General features: G+C 36.6%; 1 protein-coding gene across 2 annotated transcripts in view; it reads right to left on the bottom strand.

The window, feature by feature from the left end:
- Positions 1–20,878, bottom strand: part of PHKB (phosphorylase kinase, beta) — a 206,318-nt gene that overhangs the window by 147,998 nt on the left and 37,442 nt on the right. For both annotated transcript variants that reach the window (XM_006887813.1, XM_006887814.1), the window contains exons 3-4: positions 19,368–19,506; positions 3,905–4,004 (exon numbers count right to left, since the gene is read on the bottom strand). In XM_006887813.1, coding sequence (XP_006887875.1) covers positions 3,905–4,004; positions 19,368–19,506 — 239 coding nt within the window. The remainder of the gene's footprint in view (positions 1–3,904; positions 4,005–19,367; positions 19,507–20,878) is intronic.

Below are 20,878 nucleotides of genomic sequence, written 5' to 3' on the forward strand. Positions count from 1 at the left end.
AAGGACACACTGACAAAGAAGATTAATCAGAACTGGCTTTGACAAGCACTGTGGCATTTGGACAAGAACAAACTGGGAGGAGGGTAGAGAGAATGGTGCAGCGGTGAATGAATGGAAACCCAAAATCTCTGTAAATGTTTATGAAAAGTAATAAAATATAATTATAGGGGGAAAAAAAAGACTGACAACTAATACAATCCACTAGTAATTGAATGAACATAAATGTTCAATATTTAATTAATGTTTTACAATCACACAATTCTAGTTGTTGTTGTTGTTGTTACATATTGTGAAGTCTGAAGTTACTCACAGCTGACCCTCTAGTGAGTTTTTTGAGGTAGGAGGTTTTAAATCAGGAGGGAGGAGTCTGTCTGCCCACCTTTCTCTGACAGAGCTGCTGTTAGAATAGAACTGCTTATCTTTGGGTTGGTGGTACAACATTTTACCAGTAAGCCACCAGAGCTCCAAGTATAAGATAAAACTTGTGGAAATAAATAGTAATTTCTCAAACATAGAAAAAGATAACATTAATCACAATTACTGTACTGTAACATGACGTATTAGTTTAATTCAAATGTTAATCTATGTTACACTACATTAATCCAAACATCCATAAACATTTGCCATAATGACTTGCAAAATCAGCTCTCAGTAGAAAATTTATACATTTGTCACCTTTTCTTTATCACCAGCTTATGAGTAAATTTGTTTTTCCTATCCAAAAAAAACTTCTTTATTCTATGACAAACAAAATTTTTTAAAAAATTTTTATATTTTAAATACAGGTCTTCAGAAGAAAAATTTGCTAACAGTTTTTATACTTTTTTCAAGAATAAATTAAAATGTAACATAAAGCTATTTATACAATTAATATATAATATTAAATGGTAAAAACTATTGACACATTTATAGACAGGCTTCTTTGCAAAGCTGTTAAAGTTGGAAAAATTTATGTGAAGTTAAATGGCTTAGAAAGGAACAAGGACAGTGGTGGGGGAAAAAGAATAATGGTGATAATAATGAGAAGAAAAATTTACTCTGTGCTCACATAGTCTTTAAATCCTCACATAAATGCTGAGGGAGATACCACTAATCCTCATATTTTAAGGATGGAGGAAAAAAAAACCCAGCACATGTTGTTTTTGTTGCTGTTATGCTGTTATGAGTTGCCTGTAACTCAAAATACAGTTGTCCATAGGTACAATAGTTCTGAACCCTGCCCTGTCCTAAACCAGCCTCACTGACTCCAACACAACTATCACCAATAACCCAGTCACTGAGTCAATCCATTTCATCTGGGGTCTTCCTTTCCTGTACTGTCCCTTCACCCTTCTGAGCATGTTGCCCTTTGCTAAGGACTAGTCCCTCTTGGCCTCATGCCCAAAGTACATGAGATGGAGCTTCAAAGTCCTTGCCTTCAAAAAGAAATTTGGTTTCACCCTCTCCAAGACAGACCTATTTATTCTCCTGGGGGTCCATGGTATGTCCAAGACGCTTCTCCAGCACCACAGTTCAAAGGCATCAATTCTTCTTCTGTCATCCTTAGTCATTGTCCAGCTCTCTAATGCATAGCAAGTAATTACAAAGACCATGGCCTGGATCAGGCACACGTTAGACACAGAAGTTGTACAACGGATCTGACCACTGCCCTATCCTGAGCCATCTTTATAATCTCTCACTTGAGCCCATTGTTATGGTCACTGTGTCTACCCATCATGTTTAGGGTCTTGGCTTTTTTCATTGAGCCTCCATGTTTCAAAGCATAATGTCTTATTTCCAAGGATTGGCCCCTCCTAACAACATGTTCCAAGTATACAAGACTATCCTTGCCTCTAAGGAGCACACCGGTTGCACACTCTCCATGACACATTTGTTTGTTCTTTGGGCAGCCCATGGGATGTATTCGGTGCTCTTCTCCAATACAGCAACTCAAAGGCATGAATTCTTCTGTGATCCTTAATCACCGCCAACTTCCAGATGACTGCTAGTAATCTCAAAGACCATGGCTGGCATCATTTGCACCTAAGTCTTCAAACTGGCATCACTGCTCTTAAACACTTTGGAGAGGTCTTTGACAGTAGATTTTCCCAGTGCAACACATCTTTTGATTTCTTTATTGTTGGTATGAAGTGTGCTGATAGTGAATCCAAGTAAGATGAAGTCATTGAGTATGTCAATCTTTTTTCCATCCAGCATGACACTGCCTATTACCTATCAGTGGTGAGGATTTTTGTTTTCTTGATGTTGAAAGGAATCCATATTGAAGGTTAGACTTTTTTATTTTCTATAGCAAGTGTTTGAAGTTCTCATTTTCACATCATCTGCATAAATCAAGTTGTTGATGAGTCCACCTCTGAACTTGATGCCATCTTCTTCATACAGCTCAGCTTCTCAGATGATTCACTTAGCACACTTTTCACAAGAACCTTAGCAATGTCACTATTTCCTAAGCCTATGAATCTCTGCAAAAATAACTAAGTATGCAAGAATGCATAATTTAACATCCACAATATATTTTGTGAAGCAGGACACCATGTGATTTGGATGTTGGGCAGACATCATATCACAGTCAGATCCCACTTCTTCTTTATCTTGAACACCTCACCAACTTGCTAAGAGGGAGCTGAATTTGTGGTTGATCCTCAACCCACCACATCAGCAATTCTGTACATCTGATATGTGCAGAAATTAGCCAAGTAGCTTTCAAGTAGCCTCAGAGAATTATTTGTTTGTTTTGAGTACTGTTATGATTGTCCAGAGCAGCATGCCTGCATCAAATGCAATGGGATTTAATTCACATTCACAGTTGCTTAATACCCTTTGTTTCGCTTCCAAATTGTTACTTCTCATTTGCCTCTTGCTGTTGCTATCACCAGCACTGGTTTACTGTGCTTGGGAACCATGATATACTCCCTGGCAATACTTTCAAAAGAAAATGAAACAGATTATGCTAGAACACTCTAGGGATAGAGAGTACATGAGATTGGATGCGACTGCCCAAGAGTCAAAACATACACTATTATGTAGTAAACTTTTCTGATAGCAAGTATAATACAATTCATGAATCAGCTAATATTAATCTCTTAATTATTACTACCAAGACATAAGGGAGTTCTGATGGCTCAATTTGTAGGGAGTTATGCTGCTAACTCAAAGACCTTGCCTTTCTTGGGGTTCAAACCCACCAGGAGTTCTGTGGAGAAAGATGAGTAATCACCCCTTATATGATTTACCGCCTGAGAAACCTCAGCAGAGGTTCAGCTGTGAGAAAGTTTTGATTCACCAGCTAGGAGTCAGTCCTGACTCAAAAGCAGAGAGTTATATGTCTAGCAATACAGTCGATTTGTATAAAAGAAGTATGAACTATACATTCTGCGTACGGAAAGCCGCTCTTTTTATTACATCTCATTTTCTGTTTGGGATTTCTGAAGTCTTTTATAACTTTATGGGACCACTGAACCTACATGATTGGACATTGCTCAAATAGAACTTATTCAACACAAGACAGTATTTTTAAACTGAAGTTCACTTCACACAAAGCAATCCACAAATTCAGAAGTAATTTTCTTAAATACTGGTTAGAATTTAGGATTACTATACATTTTTGGGAAACAAGATACTTGTCAAGCAAATATCAAAAGCAAAAGACAAAATTCAAGTCCAAATAAAACACAAACACAAGTCTAAAGAAAAATTTTCAAGCATCCTTGGTCTAAGATGTTCTTACAATTTCAGGGTTTTAGAACTCCAGCTCAGAAGGCAGGCTTATTTAACTTTTCTAGACTGTGTTAGGACATGGTTTTACTTTTATAAAAGTACATTCTTTAGAAGATGCTCCAGCTATTGGTTAAATTAATCCTTCAGAATGATGTGAGAATCTGGGTCCACACTATAGTGTTTTTACCTTATCAGCCTGACGCATATAGCAGTAGAGAATTCCTCTCATACACTTTATAGCAGAATGCTCCAGCTCATAGGTCCTTCCTTTGTCATCATCAATGCGCCTGGGTAAGAGAGATAAGTAATGAAACAAATTGGAAATGCATTGGAAAAAGCAGCAAAGCTTTTGATAATTAAGTATTTGACTATCCGACTAATCCTGTGTTCTGGTGATGTCTACTAATTCTGTCACAGTGAAACTCCATTTTCACAGCCAATGAATGTGGAACGGTTGCAATAAAAATTTCAAAGGCTAAATTTGTGCAGATTTCTTACCCAAAGCTCAATACTTTTAAGGAAGTAATCTAGTCACTATAAAAATAACAAACAATATCTTCTATATGTACTTGGATAAAGCTTAAAAGGACACGTCTACCATGGGAAAATTCACTTAGATATTCTCTTTTAACTCACTGTTATAGTTGAGGCAATTTTAATACCAATCCCCTTAAGTTAAGCAATAGCCACTTAGATTCAAGGAACTTCAAATTAAGAAAGTGCTAGAACTTCTTTAATCCATCATATGTTGATATTGCTAGGGGTGCCCTTTAATATACAGTTGAAGATGCCTTCGTTTAAAAAGTCTAGAGGGTATCATGCTAACTAATTCTCATAAGAACAATTCCTGTATAAGACCATTATTATAAAAACAAAAGAATAAGTAGTAAGATATGTATAAGTCCAAGAAGGAAAGGGAAGAATGCAGGGGAGTAGGGAAACAGAAAGTGAGGAGGGGAGAAAATCACTATGATAAAAGAGTTTGGTGGGAGAGGGCTGGCAAACTGGCAGGGGGAAGGTGAAGATGGAGACCTGAAAATATGGGGTACTTAGTAGTAATCATAGATCAATGGTGATTAATTTTATAAAACACAATGTTACCAGTGATCATTTGAAACAAAATAGTAATGTAGGAGTAAGTGCAACACAATGTACATGGTATATGAATTTTGTATACAAATTTAAAATTTTTTTAAAAAGTAGAAAAAAACCCTAAAAAATATAAAAAGATATTACTAGCTGGTTTATCTGTTTGAAATTGCTAGGTAGAAATCTTTGTTATTGTCATTACATGCAATCATGTCAGAAGTGGTACACAGCTGACACCCCAGGTTTTTAGAAGATGTAAATTGTACAGGGGGAGACTGTCCATCTCTCTCCGGTGGAGAAGCTGATGAATTTAAACCACTTGCCTTGGATTGACAGCACGAATCCTTAACAAGTAGGCCAGCAGTGCGTCCTCGTATATGGGAGCCAGGGATTTAAATTTAAGAATCTCAGTTTCCAAAGTCCAAGTTTTACAGACATAAAAAAAATTAAAGTCTTAAAACAGGTTTAAATTCTGAGAAATAAAACATTTGAGGCTAAATTTTCTTGGGCCATGATGCAGACCATTTTGACTGACTTGATAGTTTCAATGTTTTTATATATGTTTGGTTTGATAGTGCTAAAAATAGAGCTGCTATTTTTTAATCTGTTTGTCTTATGACCCATAATTCTTGAAGGAAGAAAATAAGTTGGGTGAAAGGAAAGGTAATAAACAATGAAGAGATGATTAGACACTGTAATTAATGAATTAATGATAATTAATATTATAAAAAGTCTATAAATAATTGTATTTAAAACTATTAAGATTTGTAAACTTTCAAATTCAAAACTAACAGAAACATTTTTAACTAAAAAATGAGAAAACTACATTGTAACCACAAAGAAAAACAGTCTTAGAAAATATAGATCATTATAACACTTTCTCAAATAGAAAGCGTGAGTGAAAATACTCCCTTCATGCAACCTGAAATATTTACAATATAATATCTACCAAAAGATCTACATTTGGGGTTTTTGTAATAATTATTAAGAGTCTATTAACACATACTGAGCTCTCATACTCTAGTGGATAAGGAACGGTGCTGTGAACTCAAAGTGGTGATGTTTATTGTTGGGTGCCATCGAGGCAGAACCGACCCACAGCTGACCCTCCAGAGGGTTTTCAGAAGCAGTTAATGGCATGGGAGGAGACTGTCCATTGGGTCTCCTGCAGAGTAGCTGGCAGATTCGAACCATGCGACTTTGGGATTATAGTACAATTTCTTACCACTAAGTCAACAGAGCTCAAAGGTAGACAAGACAAATCCACCAGCTGCTCAACAGAAGACAGGCAACCACTTCTCCTATCTGCCTCCCAGCCTTGCCCCATATGATTTATAGTCTCTGAAAATCCAATGATAGGTCAGCTAAGAGTTGGTTCTGATTAAAAATAAATGTGTTTTCAGAAAAAGATATTATTTTCTCATTCATTTGCTTGTGTGTTATGTGAGGAAACACTGTGACTTTTGGGGGATAAGATAGTGGGCAAGACAAACAAAGCCTCTGAAAACAAGAAAAGTAAAATCCAACAGACAAGAGTGTAAAAACCATCAGTGGCAAGGAAGGACAGGGGAGTTCAGCTGAAATGGCAAGGGCACAGGTAGAGTTATGCACCAAAATCACCCTGGATCCAATGAAGAGAACATGTTGGAGAAATTAAATTTTGGATTTTGAAGGTAGTTATAATAATCCAAACAAGAGATGATGATGGACAATATATAGTTGAAGGCTAACATTAGCTATATAAAGGACGGGTTTGTTGTTATATTTTAGTAAAGAGTATTTCATACTGATATATAGGCTTTGGGGAAATTTTTAATAGGACAATTATTACAGGATAATATTTCCTATTAATTAATTATTTAAAATAATATTTCATATTATTAAAATTTTAAATTAATACTTGTTCCTAAAAAAGAATTCAAAGTGTTCTGGGAAAGAAAAAAATACAAATATACATAGCTCCAGCTAAGACAAATAAAAATGTTCCTTGAAATAGTCATAAAATCATATAAGTAAAGCAACTGTTTTAGGCATTGGACAAGAGGTGGCACAAGACAAGTAAGGAAGACTTTAGGTGAGCCTACAGTGATGCTGAGGTTTGGCCTGGGGATAACTTTTCAGAGCAAGATGGAATGCAAACAAAGCATGGGACTTCCACCAAGTTAAAGCAGAGCTCAAATTCCAGGGGAACTGAGGGAGCTGAATCTGCAGAGCAGGAAATAAGAGAAGGCAGCATTAGATGTTTACAGAAGGCTGTAAACTTGAAGTTTAGTCACTTGAAGGCTGTGCAATATATAAACAGGGCAGGGCTACTTAAATGTTATCAGAGAGTAGCTACTAAGAGGTTAAAAAAAAAATTAGAGCTAGGAAAGGACAGGGCTGGGATACTTGTAATTCCACTTTACCAAATAAAAAAAACTAAGCATTCACAGCATTAGTCGATGAAATAAGGATTGGAATTGTGTAACGTCAGGTTGTAGAGACTAAAGAATGACATCTGCAAAAGGACAAATACTGCATGGTGCCACTGCTGTAAAATAGGGTTGATATCAGGGTTGGGGTAAGACTGAGAAAAACTGGACAAATTGTGTATACCGCATTGAAACAGATGAGGGAAAGAATAATTAAAAAACGATATATGATCATAAAAGTCCACAACTGAGGTTGCATAGTGGAGTGTACTCGGGGCTGTGGGAAGGGTGCGGGGGGATTGTATACCAAAGAAAGAATTTTTCTTTTACTTTTCAAAAAGAGGAGCCAACTGGGGGGGGGGGTGTGCCTGGGCAGGGAGAAAAGTGCAACAAGGAATGAATGGAAATCTAAAAAAAAAAAAGAATGACATCAACAAAGTATAAAACCAAGCCAAGGAAAAGGTAATTAGCCAGTAACTAACTAAACTGCTGAATGGAATAAAAATGAATGCTTCAAAAAAACCCAGTCTCTATAACTATAAAGTCCAGTATATTAACAAAATGTAAAGATCTGCAAATAGGTAATATTATGTTAGTCCCCCAAACCAATAGAAACTGATTTTGAAATGGTTCCAGCACTTGATTTAGCAGATGGATTTCAAATTAGTTATTTTAAGTATGTTTCAAGTGTGAAAGTAACAAACAGACAAGGAAAAAGGCACCCTGACAGAGTGAACACATAAGGAATGTAGACTAAGGACTGGAAATTATAGCAAAAGGCCAGATATAAGTAGTAGAAATTAAAAGTACAATAACTATAATAAAAAAAAAAAACACCATTTACTTAATGACTGAAAGTGGTACACAAAAAAAAAAAAAAGAGAGAGAGAGAAAGGGATTTGAAAACAGACTAAGAGAAATAACCCGAGTGGAATAATAATGTGACAGTATTGTTCAAAAATAAGTGGTTCATTTAATCAATATAAATGTAAACACGGTCCCAGGAGGTCCAGAAGCAGAGTCTGTAACATGTTGAGACCAAAAGGTTGTGGTTTAAATCCACTAGTGGCTGTGCGGAGATAGATGGGCATTCTCTTGTTAAGATTAACAGCCTCAGAAACTCAATGGAAGGTCGGTAAGGGTTGGATTCAATTACACATCAATGAGTTTGAGTTTGACAATGCAACAAAAGTAGGAACTGAGAAAAATTTTTTTTAAATGGATAATAGGTAAAAATTTTTCAAATGTTAAAACATTAATTCATGAATTAAACTAAGTACAAGGCAAGATGAACACATTTTTTTAAATAGTAACATCCACACATATCACATATGAGAAATATTTTTTAAAAATGTCTAAGAGCCAGATGTTGTTTTTGTTGTTTGGTGCCGTCGAGTTGTAGATGACTCACAGCAACCCTATGAACGAACAGCCTGAGCACTAAGAGCCAGATAGATGGGAAAAATATTGAAAGAAAATGTGGGATTTATTTAAAAATAATATGTATGTGACAATATAATGTACACATATGTGAACAAAGAAAACTAATAAGTGGAGGTTGTTCACTTTGTAAAAACTATGTAGCTTTCACACTACTTGTCTAAAAATTCAAAAAAGTATTTAGGGGAAGAATACCGGGTAGACTGGCTATTCATCAGGGTCAAAAATGTCAGAAGATGAAAGAAATTATATCTAAAGGGTGGTCAAAGGAAAAAAATTCAAAACTGAATTCTACGTACAACAAAACAGCTTTTTTTCTTAAAAAAAAAAGGAAAGTATTTTTAGATTAGTAAAATCAGTCTATATGTAGTCTATACAAAATGTAGGATATATTTCCTATTAAGGAAAACTATGTAGAAATTCAGATCTACATAAAGAATGAAAAGTATTGAAAAATGGTACAACAGTATTTTTTTTTAACTTCTTATAATTCCCTTAAAAGATACTCCTTGTTCAGAACAAAACATACATCAGGGTGAGATGGGAATTATCAATATAAAATATCTTGACAAAATGTGAAATAACAGATAACAAGTGCAAAATTTAGGTAAAATGTTGACTCAAAATGAATGTTCATACACAGTGGAATTCTAGTGGCCTACAAGTAAGGTGTTGCACATCCAACTTGAATCCACAAGGTTCCCTGTGGAAGAAATATGAGCAATCTCCTCTCATGCAATTTACAGTCTCTAGAAACCCACTGGAAATTTAGCGATGAGTTGGTTCTAACTCAACAGCAGCACCAACAACATACTAGGGACAGAGTGTTTAGCACCAGAGCAAAATTGAACAACAATTATGTGTACAGTTAAGAAGACAATGGGTAAATAAAATGGGATGCTCAAAAACACTCTTAAATCATTGCTGGAAAGAGTAAAATACAAACAAAATAGAAAGTACAAATAGAAAATAATAGCAAGATGGCAGGCTTGAGTACAATCAAATGAATAATATTAAAAGTAAATGGAGTATGCATTTTAATAAAGTGTCATAAAAGGAATGGCTCATAAGAAAGACCATTTTAAATATATACACAACCAATAATTGTTGTTGTTATGTGCCGTCGAGTCGCTTGCGACTCATAGCAACCCTATATAACAGCCCTGTAGAACTCTGCTCTGTCCTGTGTCAGTCGCACTGTCTCTGATACTCCCATCCTGATTACCCCAGTCACTGAATCAATCCACCTCATAGAGGGCCTTCCCCTCCTGCGCTGTCCCTCCACCCTCCAAAGCATGATGTCCTTTTCCAAGGACCGGTCTCTCCTTACAACATGTCCAAAGTATGTCAGATGGAGCCTCAGAATCCCTGCCTCCAAGGAGCCGCCCAGTTTAACCCTTTCCAGGATGAATCTGTTTGCTTTCCTAGCAGTCCATGGTGCTCTCAATACTCTTCTCCAGCACCACAGTTCAAAGGCATCAATTCTCCTTCTATCCTCCTTGGTCATTGTCCAACTCTCTCAATTGGCAGCATCAGGATGTTTGGTGAAGAGATTGAGATTGTTCACAGCTTTAGTTTGCTTGGCTCCACAATCAACACTCTTGGCACCAGCAGCCAGGAAATTAAAAGGCGTATTGCCATGGGAAAGTCTGCTGTTAGGGACCTCTCCAAAGTACTGAAGAGCAATGGTGTCTCTCTGGAGACTAAAGTGCATCTGATACAGGCTATGGTCTTTGCAATCACTTGTTATGCATCAGAGAGATGGACAATGACCACCAATATAGGGATGAAAAATTCACAAAGCAAAAATGATACTAAGGAAAAAATAGAAAAATACAGATGATAGTTAGAAATGGCTTTTAACACTTCTATCTCAATAAATTATAATGTGGTTTTCTAAATAGTTTAGGCTCTATTTTCTCTAGGCACAGGGAGTTCACAGTTGAATAGACACATGGGTAACAACATAAGATGAGTCAATGTTGAGATTTAAACGGAAGTATAACAAAAAGAGGAGCATAATTTAAAATAAAGTTCAAAAAGACTAGGAACTATTGATTAAAGGTAAGTAAAACAGCCATAGAAAAAGAGAGATTTTTTTCTAGACACAGTAATAAGTTCTGGTGGCTTAGTGGTAAGGAACTGCATTGCACAGTTCAAAACTACCAGAAGCTCTGCTGGAGAAGGATAGGCATTCTCCTTCTGTTCTATTTACTGTCTCTGAAAACTCACTGAAGGATCTGCCAGGCATCCGTTTCACCTCCACAGTACGCAACAACAACAGACAGAATACTAAGAACAAAGCCACAGGTTAGCATGTCTTATACACAGAACTATTAATTTTCGGTATCAATACAGTAGGTAAAAATGGTGATGAAATCTGAGATAGAACAATTAATACTGAGTTTTGTGTGTCATGTTTGGGAATCAACACTAAATATAGACAGCATGAAACCAGTAAATGGTCTTAAGGAAGAAAGTTGCGTAGTTTCATTTGTATCTTAGGTAGAGACTTAAGTATATTAGATGTTCAGATGTAAGAGGAAAAAGAACAGAGGCAGAAAGAATTGTTAGGTAGCAACTGGAACATTAAATGCTGCCATGCTATGTCAGATTCATGGCAAATCTATATAGAACAGAACAAAATACTGTCCAGTCTTGCATCATCCTCACAATCACTGTTATGTTTGAGCCCACTGTAACACTGTAACAGCCACCATGTCAACTGTAATAGTACAGAAAACAGGAAGGAAGGAGGAAGGGAAAATGGAAAAGAGAATCACTGAAAACTCATTTGTGGGATAAAATGGCAGGATTTGCCCCTCTGCTTTAGTGTCTATGGAGTTTATCTTTCAACATATTTCTCTAGCCCTTATTTGATGTTGCTATGTGGACAGGCAAGACTATGCAAATAGAACGTGTTAGTCTATCCAGAAGGGGATTGGCTATCAACTATTCCACAAGGAGACTGACCAGTCTCAAAAATCCATAGAGGGACTGGCTAGCCTTGCCAATACTGAAGCGCTCTAGCTGCAGAAACAGAATCTTCCCCTATCAGAAGAGGAAGGTGACCTCCACCAACCCAACAAAAATTGAGAGCATGCATTAGGACAGCAGTAGCAGTGATGGCTGAACTGGAGAATTGACGTGGCATGAGACTTGAGGGCGGAGGGTAGTTGGGACGCCAATAGTGGCAGAACAGAAAACTAGGGACTGCAGAGAGGCTTGAGACTGGGGTGTCTGTGTGCACATTTTGGGAAATGTCTTAATTATATGCTGTTATTAATCTGAATTATAAACTTTTGACATCCCCAGTATGGTTCTGTGTGGTCTGTGAGCTATCACTTTGGATTTTGGACCAGCAAAGCACTAATATTGGATATTGGTGTTGAGATGAGGAGAAAGAGGCATGGGAGAGTGTCTGGCCACATGGGAATGGATTTTGTGTTATGATGCTTTGGATGAGAACAGTTCCCTGCTGTGAAGCTGGCAAAGGTCAGATATGGCATTCCTCAAGGGGCCCTTGCTCTTTTTACAGTGGCCAAATTATTTAGACTGCCAAAACAGCCATACAGATAGTTTTATTCAACTTGAGACTATTTACTCTTTAGAAACTGTGAAGACTTAGTTTTGAATGGGTCTCCTACTAACACTGGTGTGTCATATGCTACTCTGGGCTCCAGCAACAACCCAGTTTTCATATGCCAAGGCCAGATGTATAACAGTAACATTCAAATGCTGTTAGGACACATTAGCAAAAAATGTTGAGGTTTTTATTTATTTGTGTATTTTACTCTCTGATCAGAGATGTCTGTGTACTCATTTTATTTGCATTATTCATCAGTTTGAAACACTTTCAAATTGCCATGGTTATTTATCCTTGGACCAGTGGTTATTTTGGAGTACACAGTTTCATTGCTAAATATTTTGGGCTTCTTAAACACTTATTTTTTCTAATTTAATTCCATTTTAGTCAGAGATCATGATCTGTGTGTTTGTGCTTCAATATTTACTGGAACAATCTCAGCATCTGATCTCGGTGAAGGTTTCTCAAGCACGTTTGTATTCTATACTTACTTAGTGTAGTACTGCTCTACAAATGTCTATGAGATTGAAGTGTTAGGCAGACTTATTAAAATCCCCTATATTCTCACTGGTTTTGCTCTCTACTTGATCTGCTACTGAAATGGGTGCTAAAAATTGCTTCCAACTATGGTATAGAGATTTTTTCTCTGTATTTGTGCTTTTTATTTGTGAGTTATGAAATTTTTTAAGTAGGTACATATATCCTGATTCCACCGTGGTTAAGATATCCAACTGCTAACTAGAGTTAGAACCAACCCATAGCTGACAAACCATCCAGCAGGTTTTGAGAAGCACTAAACTGTATGGAAGGGGATTACTCATCATTCTCCTGGGAGGCAGCTAGTGGATTTGAGCCTTGTTCCTTTGGGACTACAGTGCAGCTTCTTACCACTAGGCCACTAAAAGACAGGCAGTTCAAATCCATCAGCCATTCTGCTTTTACAAACATATACAGCCTTCAAATTCTGTACTATATTGTGACTATGAGTCAAAATCAATTCAATGGTAGTGGGCTCAAGACAAACAGAAAGTAGAAATTAAAAGTATTAGTACTTAACATTTCTAATATGCTTCTACTTTTCACTTATTTCTATATCTTAGTTTCTCTTAAGTCTTCCCATTCCCTTGTATACACTCTGTACCCTTCCTAACAATATATTTCCCTCTTCTAAGCAATGTCATCTTTACATTCTTTACTAGGCCAAAATATTAACTGGAGAGCATTCTATTGAGTGAATTAACCCAGTATCCTAAGGACAAATACTACTTAAGACCATTATTGTAAAAATAGAAGGTTAACTATTAAAACATGTATGGGAACTCAAGGTGGGGTGGGAGTGGAGGGCTGAGGATGGGTAGGGAAGAAACCACAGGGTTGTATACTTTGGTGGTAGAAGGACGGGGGAAGAAATGGGAAGGGTCTGGGTAAAAAGAAAGGGTAATGATGAGCAAGTCCAATGGTAATTAATTTTATAAAACCTAATGCATGAGAATAAGTATATGAAACACAATGTGAATAGAGAACAATGTGAAACACAATGTATATGAACTTCGTATGCAAACCAATTTTTTAAAAAGCCTTGAAAATTTATGATGTGTGTGAGACTAAAACGTTATACTGTCAGATTTAATTTAAAACCAATTCATTCCACAGTTTACACTTCCTGCCTTAAGAAAAGAAAAAAAGGAAACAGGCAAAGCTCAACAATTAAATGGGGTTAATATGTTCATCTGTCTATAAATTCCTTTATATTATGAGTCAGTGACCTTTATAAAATGGAGCTTAACAAAATATGAAAAAATAAAAGGGGCTACTCATTATTTCAATTACTTGGCAGTATACTCCTTGATAGAACATATGACCTGTCTTCTTAAAAATTATACCATAATTATCTCTTCTTCTACCTCCAACCACATTATCTCACAGACTACTACAGGTAATAATGATTATCATTTTAACATATTATGAATGTCAATAAAGCATAAATTATTTACCATTCTGTATATAGCCACTGCAATAAAACTAGCGTGTTTTTGCTCAAAAACTTCCTCTCACTACCTAATATCAAAATCAAGTGTATTAGCAGAAGGAAATTCTGGCATGAACACACAGGAACAGGCATTGACATATGGAGAAAATAAAACATAAATAGTGGAACTGGGGGGTTATGGATTCAAAGAAATATTATATATAACATTCCTACAACATCTAATAATGAAAAGGAAATTGGAAAAAACTAAAATCAAGTTTTTCTAAAACTATCCTTGAAATAATTTTCTCTGTTCCCAATTTCAACAAAGATCAAACTGAGGTTAAAATATTCCAGGATAATGCAATGCAAAAAAAAGTTCTCTTCCATTTTTATAATGTTTACTTTCTATCCTTTTTTGAAAAAAATAATATGGAAATGAGAATAATATTATTATTCAGAATTATTAAAAATCAGTTGCAGTTCAGTAAAGATATTTGAGCCAATATGATGCATTTATTACCTTTTTTAGGATTTAAAGTGAGTGTGATGACTCAAAGGAAGTCATCTCTTTGCCACAAGAGACTAGTAAGATTTTTTTTTTAATAGCAACCGACTTTTTTTTATTAGTTTACTTACAAAATTCTAATGCATGGTTTTCCAGAACAGATTCTTCCAATTTCCCTCACCCTCTCATCAAATTGTACAGCTCCATGATTAATGCCCCCTCCCAACACATCCTCATCTCTCTGCTTCCACTCTCCCCTCCCCCCCTTGGATCCTTACACTCATTCTACAATAATGGTTTTATACAATATTTGTTCTTGTGGGACTGAGTTAGTTCATTCAGCATAATGCTCTCCAGTCCCCCCAAAAGTTAGAAAATAGTTTACAAAATCATTGCTCCCGTGTACTGTGTAGTAACAGAGCAAATGGCAGACAGACACATCAAGAAATGCTCCAAATCACTGGAAATAAGAGAGATGCAAATCAAAACCACAATCGGGTACCATCTCACTCCAGGAACAGTGGCAAAGTTTAACAGGGCAGCAAATAATAAATGTTGGAGAGGATGTGGAGGAGAAAGAAACTCTTTTTTTTTTTAATGTTGGTGGAATTGTAAAATGGTACAACAATTCTGGAAGGCAGTTTAGCACTTCCCCAAAAAAAGGTGAACATAGAAATTCCATATGACCCAGCTATTTCACTGCTTGGAATATACCCTGAGAAACTGAGAAGTGAGGCACAAACAGAGACTTGTGCACCAGTGTTCACAGCAGTATTATTCACCATCCCAAGAGCATGGAAACAGCCCAGATGTCCAATCACAAACGAATGGACTGAGAAATTATGGTACATTCACCCAATGGAAACTAATAAGATTTTGTTCTCTTTAGCAAGCTGTGTGCATGCAAACTGAAGTAGTAGAGTGATCTGAAGAGTGTTTTCAATTTAAAAAAAAAAAGAAACTTAAATTTATTTCAACTCAATAAACTTACTGATCACAAGCTATATGCAAATATTCATAATGTGTTTTTACAATAGGCAATGTTAATTTCATATCTATCTAAAGCAGCATTTCACACTCATAAAAATACAACTCAAGTATAACATTGTGTGACGATATTTAAAGAACAAGGTTCAGATCTTTTGTTCATAGGGTCTCTAGGAGTTGTACTTGACTCGATGGCACCTAACAACAAAAACACCTGGCATACAGTATACATTTCTATGTCCAATTATTTAAAAACGTACTATCTTTGGAAACGTATGACAGGTCACATATAAAGACACATGTCTGTATAATGGTCATGCATAAAGACCACATAAGGCATTTAGTTGTCATATTCATGCTTTTCATCATTCCCCTGACTTTCTTTCTCCCCCCACTCTTTAAGATACTTATACTTTATAAGGGTCCAGTCAAGTTGTCTTAAAAGAAATCACATTTGTAACTCAGAGTAAACGCACTGATTTCTTTCTGCAAGATACCCCTTCTTCCTGAATTGTACTGGGGACAGCCTATCTAGAATTTTTCTTCAAGAAATAAACAACACAAACACAAAAAAGAATCATTTACTCACAGGTAGACTCATGTTTGACATTTTGGTAAAGAAGTTAGCATCGTGATATGTTCCACTCTTTTATATAAGGAGATAAAAGGCATCAGTTTGCCTCATTTGCCAAGGTTGACCACTTGGCAAAGGTATTGCTCATGTTCTAAAGACACTCACCTCCCAACACTAGTGGCAACAATGTTGTTGTAGGGAATGCTGACCCTGCAAAGGTTTTTTCAGAGGCAGTATTATCACATGGGAGGAAACTGCCCACCTTTCTCCCACAGAGTAGTTGGCCTTTTAAGCCATGTGCCTCTGGTGGCAGCACAATTCCTTACCACGCCTTCACAACAATGAAATTATATTGTATAAGATCAAGCAGGATTTTCTTCTGTTGTCTGAAATGCTGGTGAGTTAGAGACACAAAACAACAGACTCCAGACACCAAACAACAGACGCCAGCACCTAACAACAACAACAACAACAACAACATACTGCACTTAGGCAGAATATGTAAATGAACTTATTTTTCTCAGTGACACTAGTAAAAGCTAGTAGAAACAGTAACTAGATGATTTTAGTACATTTAGGATATTATTTAGTATTTCGTTCTTGTTATCTGAATTTAGGGCTCTCCTATGAAATCTTTCATAAGCCAAATAGCATGAAGCAAAAGAGTAAGTACCATTAAATCTCATCAGAAAAAACTGAGAGTTCTTGGATTAAAAAGAAACCACCACCACCTACCAAATTCTTACTATGTAATATGTAAAATCAAAACTAATACTAATGTATGATGTTCACTGATCTAGTTCAAAGTTAAGCTGCCCTGCAAAGTGCCTGGGTGCTAGGAGCCTGCAAGCAAGCGGCTCCTCAAATCACAACAGCAGCCCCCACTTAACTGGAAGAGAGGAAGGTTACTCAGGAACAGGAGTTGGATACAGAACGTTTGGTTAGCTGCCGCCACAAACAACTGCCTGCCCTGCCAAGAGACCAGAAGAACTCCACTCTATCTGGCTACCACCACTGAACATATGGATCAAAGACTGCACAGAAGAATGCTAATCCAAAGGATAGTGTTGAACAGAATTTCAAATTCTCCTGGACTTGAGGTTTTCTGAAATCCTGGCGGGTGAATGAATCTCTGAAACTTCTGACCTGAGATAATCTTTAAACCTATGCCAAATATAATCTCTGAAGTCTTAAAACTCAACAATAGGTTAGCTTAAATAATAAAGATTTTTCTTGACCAGAACACCCTGAAAAACTAACTATATGTGATCAAGTTTACAACACCAACTCCAAAGGCCAGCAGAGAATCTTTAATGAGGGAACAATTTAGGAAAGGTAAGTTAGAATGGTTGCAAATTAATCAACTCAGTGGCCCTAAATTGCACAAGCAGCAACTGCTGAATTGTATGTTTTTATATATATATATGCAGAAGAATATTTCTAGAGAAAGCTATTCTTTGATTTTTAGGTAGTAAAACAAAGAGACAAATGTGACAGACAAACTTCGTCACAATCAAATTGGCGCTCTCTCAGGAAATGTTCTTCTGTAATAAAAAACGACCTGCCTATGATAATTCATTTGAAATTATGAACTGATCAGGTCTCACTATTCCTTTAGAACCATGTGTTTTCATTAAGACTGACATGGACAACTCACAGTTGATCACGGATGGCCTCAGAAGTTTTCTTGTGTATGGGAAACAGAACTACAGGCCTTTTTATATAAATTCCTGTATGTCTTGTCCATGCTGTTCTTGAAGACAGGTCGGAGGGATTGTCCTTTAAAGGAGCTACCCTGTTAGACCAGTATTCTCCATCATCCAGATGGACAGGACCACATGACCATTGTTGATATGAGCTATACTCTGGGCCACTATCATAGGCAGAGTCCCTATAAAAAGAGAACTCTTTTCAGTTCCAGTTCCTCTTCCTTCTCTGGGTCTCTCTCATTCTCCTCTCCTGACGCTGCTGCCCTGTGCCAGGACCTCCTCCCCTGATGCCACCAGCCTGTGCCGGGACCTCCTCACTAATGTATACATTCTTATTTTAGGAGCTCTGGTGGCCTAGAGATAAGAAATCATGTTGTAATCCTGAAGGCATGCAATTTGAATCTGCCAGCTGTTCCATGGGAGAAGGATGGACAATCTCCTCCTGTGACATTAACTGCCTCTGAAAACCTATTGGAGGGTCTCCTATGGGTCTGTTCTGACTCAAAAAAGTACACAACAACAACAAACCCAATCTTAATGGTTAAAATGGACTAGTATCTTTTGTTTTGTTTTTAAATAACAAAACCTGGATGTATACAGTGCCCACAGAAGGTATTTATATATTAGGTACTTTATACAAATGTTTGTTTCTATTATTAGGTGTCACTGAGAACAAAACACTGTTCAATCTTGCACACTTCTCAACAGTACTGTTGTACTTCAGCCCAGTGTTGAAAGAAATAAACTTCGCATTGTGAAAGGATTTTCTTCTTTCCTTTATGGGGAGTTCTGGTGGCCTAGTGGGCAAGGCGTTGCACCACCTTCCCAGAGGCACATGATTCAAATCCACCAGCTGCTCTACAGGTGAAATCCAGGCAATCTCCCCCTGTCTGACTTACTGCCTCTGCTCGCTGGAGGGTATGCAACGAGTTCCAACTCAATGGCACAGAACAACAAAAAGGGCTGCACTTTGTAATTGCTTGACTTGAAACTGATAACCCAGAGAACTGAAGTGGGATAAATACCAAACAGAAATAAACAAATTATAGAAAAAAACCAAAGCAAACTCTGTTAACTACTCTGGGCTCCAGTTTCTCATCTATCAAATTTAATCACCATGACTCCCTCTCCACTGAAATTAATCAACTTAACGTGAATGGGCAATTAATTATGACAAAAACAAATGCTGGATTGGAAAGCTAGAGTCAAAAATTTTATAACAAAATCATAGAATGTTAAACACTAGAAGGGATGGGACATGACTGAGGGATGCGAACAAGTTATAAAGGAGTCAGCAGTAGAGCCAAAGGAGAAATGTCCAACTTGACTGGAGTATCTCGACTTAAAGAGTTTCCAGCAGAAAACACAAAGCCTTACCTGTACGCGAGAGCCAGCGCCCAAGCTCCAGCAGCACAGTACAGGCTGTCGTGGATCTTGGCCTTCTCATCATTTCCACACGTTTTAGTGGGAAAGAGACCGGTGGTTGGACTTTGATACTGCAACAATGTTAACTTGACTGCAAATGAGGAAAAAGCAAGTATTGAATTCCACATCATGCACTTCCCTTGAGTTGAATGATTCAGCATTCACTGGTTTCTCATCCCATATCCAACAGTTTTTGTTGTTTCTAAATTTAACTGTAGTATAAGACTTTTGCAGCTGTACAAATAACTTTATGTAAATTACTTCACGTAAGTGGAAATCTATCCAGCATAAAATGGTCTTTCTGGTTTTAAGGGAAGGATTCAGTTTAATTAGTACTTTTTAAAAATCTTCAGCATAACACAGTTTATGTGAACAGGTGCTCCAAGACTTATTACAACATCAAATGAGAAGAGGAAAGATCCTTTCAACAATTCAGTTTTAACATGAAAAACTAAAATAAATGTACAGTGAAGAGCAGTATTATGTTTGCTTAATAAATCAAATACCCATCAACTGCTAAGTGTAAAATAAAAGATCAAGAATTTAGGAAGGATGAACAATAACTCAGCAGAAAGATATCGTAATTATGAGCAGGTTATAGAATAGCCTAGAATCTTGTATTTTACTGATAGCTACTTTGTGCCTGGTCTTTAGAGTAGTATATTCATTTTACTTATTAAACCCTAAAGGTTAAGAATGCATTTAACATTTCAAAATTGTATTCCATAAAGATCTGACTGAAAACGGTAGTAAGTAAAAAGTTTTGGAAACATTTTACTTCAACAAAAGAAATCTGAAATTAAGGTCTGGTTAAAGAGCCTTAATACTAGAATAAGCAGCTATAATGGTGCAAGAGTTAAGCCCTCGGTTACTAAGAAGTCAACAACTTGAACCCAGCCTTATTTGCTCAGTTGAAAAGCCCTGATTATCTCCCACTGTAAAAATGTGAGCCTAGGTTAAGTCCTAGAGTATTTAACACAGAGTCACTACAGCCTGAATTCATTCAACAGCACATGACAATACCTGAAACTATGCAAGCTAAAATGACATTTCCTAAAAACTTATTACATTTTCTAGCTCTAAATGGAAAAGTGATGTCTTTTTCTACAACAAAATAAAAACTATCACTATAATTTTTATTCATTTAAACAACCACTTCTTTCAGAATATCAGGGTATTTGCTACTTTGCCCAGAATAAAGAGTTTGCCCTCATAGAACAAATCAATTTACATTTTCTTAAACCAACTTCTTTTTAATTAGTTGCTGCTATAAAGACAACAAAAAGAGCAACCTAAGAATTTATACCAGAATATTGAGTGAAATAATTTGAATTGCTGTTGTTATGTGCCGTCGAGTCATTTGCGACTCATAGCGACCCTATGTACAACCACCCTAAACTCTACTCTGTCCTGTGCCAATCACACTGCCTCTGACACACCCATCCTGATTACCCCAGTCACTG

The sequence above is a fragment of the Elephantulus edwardii genome, unplaced genomic scaffold, assembly GCF_000299155.1.
Source record: "Elephantulus edwardii isolate Elephantulus edwardi_28Jun2011 unplaced genomic scaffold, EleEdw1.0 scaffold00062, whole genome shotgun sequence".
In the NCBI taxonomy this organism is placed as follows: domain Eukaryota; kingdom Metazoa; phylum Chordata; class Mammalia; order Macroscelidea; family Macroscelididae; genus Elephantulus; species Elephantulus edwardii.